This window comes from Staurois parvus, unplaced genomic scaffold (assembly GCF_062004578.1).
Source record: "Staurois parvus isolate SC_StPar_1 unplaced genomic scaffold, SC_StPar_1.0 ptg000686l, whole genome shotgun sequence".
Taxonomy (NCBI): Eukaryota; Metazoa; Chordata; class Amphibia; order Anura; family Ranidae; genus Staurois; species Staurois parvus.
The window spans coordinates 256,463-262,462 of record NW_028318482.1 but is presented as its reverse complement, the minus strand read 5'-3'; the positions used below and the strand labels follow the sequence as shown (position 1 = coordinate 262,462).

Genomic DNA, 6,000 nt, shown 5'->3' with positions numbered 1-6,000 from the left:
ACATACTAGGGACAATTTAGATAGAAGCCAACTAACCTATCAACATGTCTTTGGAGTGTGGGAGGAAACCAGAGTACGAAACAGTACACAGCCACAGGGAGAACATGCAAACTCTAGACAGGTGGTGCTGTGGTTGGGATTTGAATCAACGACCCTAGTGCTGACAGGTGGAAATGCTAACATTTAGCCACTGTGCTGCCCATGATAGTTGCTTGGTTATCATGCTCATTCATTACCTTCAGCACTGTGAGGGACTGACCTTGTACAAATGTACAAGACTTGCAAGATTAGGAGTTCTGACAGTATGCTTTTTTGAGCCATTAGGTCAGAAAGTATTGAAGCAAGGAAACTAGCATTTTGGAAAATCAGTAGTGGAGCCCCCTTTATTATACTTAGGGCACTTGCTATCTTTTGCAGCATTAATTTCAAAATGCCTTTTTGCAAGCAGTGCTCAGTCCTCCATAAAAAGGAAGCAGCATGTGTAAAGATCTGCTAGGTGGTTGAGCGTGCACTGATGAACACAAATTTGAATGAGGAGAGGCAGGTCTCTCACTGTCTACCAGTCTTGGTGGCATTGTATCACTGTTTGGCCAGTCTTATGTATGCCAGTGTTGTATCAACATTAGAGGGAAAAATCCACACTACCACTTCCCCAGCAACAGGCAGGCAGTAAATGGACTTTAAAATAGTCAAGTTAGTTAAGTGTCCAACTGACTGCAGAAAAGTTTCAGCGACTCCAAATCTCTACATGCAATATTCCAAACATGTATCGTAAATAGTTAGACGTACCTACACTCACAGTGGACCACATTCTTATTAACATTCCCTTATTGAACTTTGCTGGATGCAAGTTCAAAGATTCTCGGTTTCATTTCCAGTAAAAAGTTTCAAAGATTTGGTGTACAGTAGTACACCAAAGTAGAAGCCAACTGCTGCTTTGACAAAATATACTTGAATGAAACAATTATCAGCTTCTCAGAATGTTTGTACTTGCATTGAACAGAATCATAATAAAATGAATATGCCCACTGTGATCACAGGGATTCCTCTCTATCACATATTAGAAATATAGATAGCAATTTGAAGTAACCTTGAAAGTAGATGTAGGCCCCATGGTGATCTCCAAGTAGGACAACAAAGTATTCCTAACATAATTCATCTCAAATTATTCAGAAACAGTATATATACTGTATACTGCATCCAGTATATACTGTATAGATGCAGAGCCCTCTAGTGCATAGTGCAATCCTGAACCCTGCACCATCTACATCCTGAACTCTAATCTCTGTGCATAGAGCAGTCCTGAAACCTGCAGTCTGCATAGTGCCATCCTGAACCCTGCACCATGTACGTAGCGCCATCCTGAACTCTGATCTCAGTGCGTAGAGCACTCCTGAACCCTGCACCATATACATGACACAATCCTGAACTCTGATCTCTGTGCATAGAGCACTCCTGAACCCTGCACTCTGGGCATAGCGCAATCCTGAACTGTGCACCATATACATAGCACAATTCTGAACTATGATCTCTGTGCGTAGAGCACTCCTGAAACATTCACTCTGCATAGCGCAATCCTGAACCCTGCACCATGTACGTAGCACAATCCTGAACTCTGATCTCTGTGCGTAGAGCCCTCCTGAAACCTGCACTCTGGGCATAGCACAATCCTGAACCCTGCACCATGTACGTACCACCATCCTGAACTCTGATCTCTGTGCTTAGAGCCCTCCTGAAACCTGCACTCTGGGCATAGCACAATCCTGAACCCTGCACCATGTACGTACCACCATCCTGAACTCTGATCTCTGTGCGTAGAGTCCTCCTGAAACCTGCACTCTGGGCATAGCACAATCCTGAACTGTGCACCATATACATAGCACAATTCTCAACTCTGATCTCTGTGGTGCATAATGCATTCCTGAACCTTGCACATAGCACACTCCTGAACCCTGCATTCTGTGCGTAGTGCAGTACTGAACCCTGCACCCTGTGGATAACGCACTCCTGAACTTGCATTTAGAGCAAATCTGAACCTTGCGCTCTGTGGGTAAAGCACTCCTGGTTTTATTTAACAATACTCCTTTATGGATGGAGGGATGGTGTGAATTCCTGCACTTATTCTCTGACAAAAAAAACTGTGTGTATATATACAAGGTGTGTACTGTATATGTTCATAGGCTAGCAGGGTTATCATGAACAACTGCTGTAGTGTTGTTTTGCAGAGTAAACAAGAGATTTAAGCTCATTTTAATAATGTACACATGCTTATGTAAACAGTCCTATTTTGCATGCTTCACTGATTCTCATTTTCCTGTATTTTCCTAATTCCATGTAAAACATGGAATCTGAGTGTAGTGTTTTCACACAAAACAAAATATCCATACTCTGTATCATTAGTATGCTTCCCTCTTGAGATTAGTCCACTTGATTTTTTTTTTTGTCATTTGTTGAAAACTGAAATTCTGGAAAGCAGCTAAATACACAGTAGGAATATATATTTGTAAGTGTTTAATTTCTATGAATGCTTTATTCGTTTATTAATGCAGTACAGTTTTTTGATGGAAACACATGAAAAACCATTACAAATCCTTTGCTAAATGACAGGTGGCTATGTTTGCAGGTGCCTGTTTCTGTTGGTGTCTTGATAAATCTCATCCTCTGATAGAGGGGAGGTTTAGTGAGTTAGGTCACTTTAAATACTGTAATTCTGTTCAGCCACCCTGTGATCATGGCACCCCTGCAGATGGTATAGCCAGATCTCTAACCTCAGTTTTCCACATTGCAGTTAAGAGATGCAGCCTGGTCAAGGACCATCAGCCTGCCGACTGGACAATTTAGGAGCAGCAGCATTTTGATCAGTCAAAATTCTGCTTGCTTCTCCTGTCTGCAAGCTCCAAGTGATAGATCGAGATCACTAAAGCAGAACATGATTGGCAGCTAGTTTTGGCCCCAATTCTCCCAGTCCTGATGCATAGGGGATTTAAGACAGGTAGAATAAAGACAAATGTAGGTACTTTACTAAATTCATTTTAAAATACATTTTTTTCATATATACATACTATAAATGTTTTGCACGCTTGGTGATTTTAATATCTGCTGACAACCTTAAAGATCTTGGTGGTCATTATTTAAATACTCCTGGATCAAATTTTACCCACAAAGATCCTTGATCCCAAAGGTACTCTTTCCACATCTAATTCACATATACAAATCTCCACTTCTAGCTGGATTCCCTATAGTTTTATTCTTTTCATTAGAAGAAAATGCATATTTTGTCAATAATACAGATCGTACACAAACCCCCTTTTAAAATGCTTTGGTGGTCCCTGATGAGGTGGAGCATATCCCATCTAGTCTGGAAGACTTGGGGTTATTTGGTGCTACAACTCCCTCTTTTCGTGTAAGACTGGATGGTTGTTTGGAAGTACTTAGTGGTGTTAAATTGTGGACGGCAAAAAATGATGTAACATTTTGGGAAGAAATACCCACCTTTAATTCCCATCAGACTGAGCCAAGCCAGGCCTGCATTAATTGCAGTGATATACTCTCCAACGTCAATTAGCTGGGCAGTGAAGAAAGAGATACAGACCACAAAAAAAATCAACATGGCAACTGTGATACATTTGGCTTCACTGTAGTTTTTAGGTAGCTCTTTGCCCATGTAAGAAAAGGTAAAGCATAGAAGACTTAGAATAGCATTGTAGCTGTACTGAAAGATATTGTACACAGAGCCAAACTGACTGCATTCCAACAGAATTTGGTCAGAACTCAGCTCTATGGTGGTAGTAGTAGGTGGGTTGGTGACGATCCAGATAATAGATGTAAAAACCTGAACACCACAAAGGAAGCCCAAGCAGATGTACTGTCCATTCTGTTTTACCCAGTAGTCAAAGGTCGCTGGAAGCTTAGAAGCCATCTTAAATATACAGACTATCTGAAAGGAACGTATGGAGATATAGGAGAAACTGACAGTGAGAGCAATACTGTATATGGGTAGTCTCAAGATACATTTCACCGTCCCAGGCTCACCCAAGTAAGCCAGGATGCTGAGATATGAGACTGTCAGGGATGAGAGCATGAGGAAACACATTCTTCCTCCTGCAGCTTTGACCACTGGGCTTGATAAGTTAACAAAAAAGGTCCCCATAATCACAATGTTAAGCAGCATTCCCAAAATTGTTATAGTAAACAAACTTATGGTCAGAACGTTACTCCAAGTCATAAAGATTTTGGTTTTGTTCAGGCACACGGTGCTCATTTCTGTGGACCATTGGTCTTTTCTACAGGGCACACAGGTACCTGTAAAAAAATATGATGAAGATGTCATAATTGCTCACGGAATTGTTTTTATATTATACTTCTTTATATTGGGTATTTTGTGTGATGAATCCACACTGATTATAAACTATAATTAATTCACTCTGATTCTGATTTCTAGGGTTCCAAACAAGGCTCTTCCCATCAGTTTATGACATGCCACTGAGCCCGCCAGAGGATCTTCTTTTGACCCTAACACTAACACCATGTTTTTAATAAGGTGTAAAAATTATATATTTTTTCCAGCTCTGTAGCAACATAGCATTATCACGTATCATATGGGACAACACCACTGTCAGAACACTTCACTTCATAAGGACATGTTTGTGAGTTGCTACCAATCTGAATTTACAAATCTGTCCTGCTGTAGGCAGGTGCCGTTAGTCTTCTCACCTGTAGATGGTGCTGTCATTATTACATGGAAAGGAGAATCTCATAAAGGAAATAGACCCTTAGAGAGTCCATACAGTGCCCCATAGAGAAGTGGTTTGTTTGTACATTGAATTTATGAAAGACCGTTTTGGTTGAGGGAACCTTTTAAATAAGGGAGCCCACATAACTTTGATGTGCTTCTGTCCATTCAATGGTCAGTGAGAGGAACCCACCTTTGAGGGAGAGTACAAAGCATAGGGAAAGGTTTCTCGAGAGAAGGGACAGCTTAGAGCAGGCTCCTTGGGCACCAGTGGCTGAAACAGAAGCAAGGAGCTAGTGTGAGACGCTGTCTGGTTCCAAATACAACTTCTTAAGGAACACCACCCCAGTCAGTCAAAGCCCTCACTGGTATTGGTGAATACAATACTGTACCATTTTACACCACAGTGCATACACTGAAAATATCTAAATACCTTTGACAAAGACTACTTGCTTGTTTGTACTGCACTATATCCAGGACTCCTATGAAGGATACCGAGCATTACACAAAGTGTATGGCTGTCTACTCCCAATCTAAAGTACCTAACATAGGCCCCACCTACACTACTCTCCCTCCTCATTCATCTTCATATAAACAGTAGGTGAAAACAGACATGAGATCAGGTGTCCAGCTTCCTTTTACTGGTTCGAGTGATGCAGGACAGCCTCTGAATTTTCATAATAGCTAGCAAATTGAGCAGCATTGATTATACTCTACCCTCAGTTATACAGAATAATGGCCTGGCCATATCCCTGCTCCCTGTGGAAATTGGCCAGTCCTGGTTTTAGGGGAAACTTAAATATGTTTGGTCATTTTTCACAGCAGTGTACATGCTGCAGGACATTTTGGGGTTATATGAATTGCCATCGGTCCTGAAGTATTGGTTGTTGTGTGGTTTGTCATTTGGGATGCTTTTTGATCATCATTAGGTGTGCCTGTAATATAAGTCACTAATTGGAGGGTGAAAAAGGTTGCACCATATTGTTTCAGACTGTAATGTGAGTTGGTTGCATTCGGTGGTGGTCATTCTCTAAAGGCAAGGTGTAGTTCTCAGTTCATTCATTCTTATGTGGGCTCAGTTATGGGTCATCAATACAGGGGCATGCTCATTTTTGAATTTCCAGGTGACATGTTCAGAAGCTGTGGAATGGCCCTCCCATAAAGGACGTCTCCTCTGTGTCTGCAGTAACCTCATGCTCTAAAAGTCTGAGTTGGATGAGTCAGCATTTTCAGATATGTGGTTTAAGGAGACAGTAGTGACAGTTGAG

The 6,000-nt window shown here is 41.2% G+C and overlaps 1 protein-coding gene across 1 annotated transcript in view; it reads right to left on the bottom strand.

Moving 5' to 3' along the window:
* Positions 1-2,510: 2,510 nt before the first annotated feature.
* Positions 2,511-6,000, bottom strand: part of LOC149447425 (taste receptor type 1 member 2-like) — a 28,409-nt gene continuing 24,919 nt past the window's right edge. Inside the window, exon 5 of the mRNA XM_089652530.1 lies at positions 2,511-4,302. Coding sequence (XP_089508656.1) covers positions 3,374-4,302 — 929 coding nt within the window. The 3' untranslated portion in view covers positions 2,511-3,373. The remainder of the gene's footprint in view (positions 4,303-6,000) is intronic.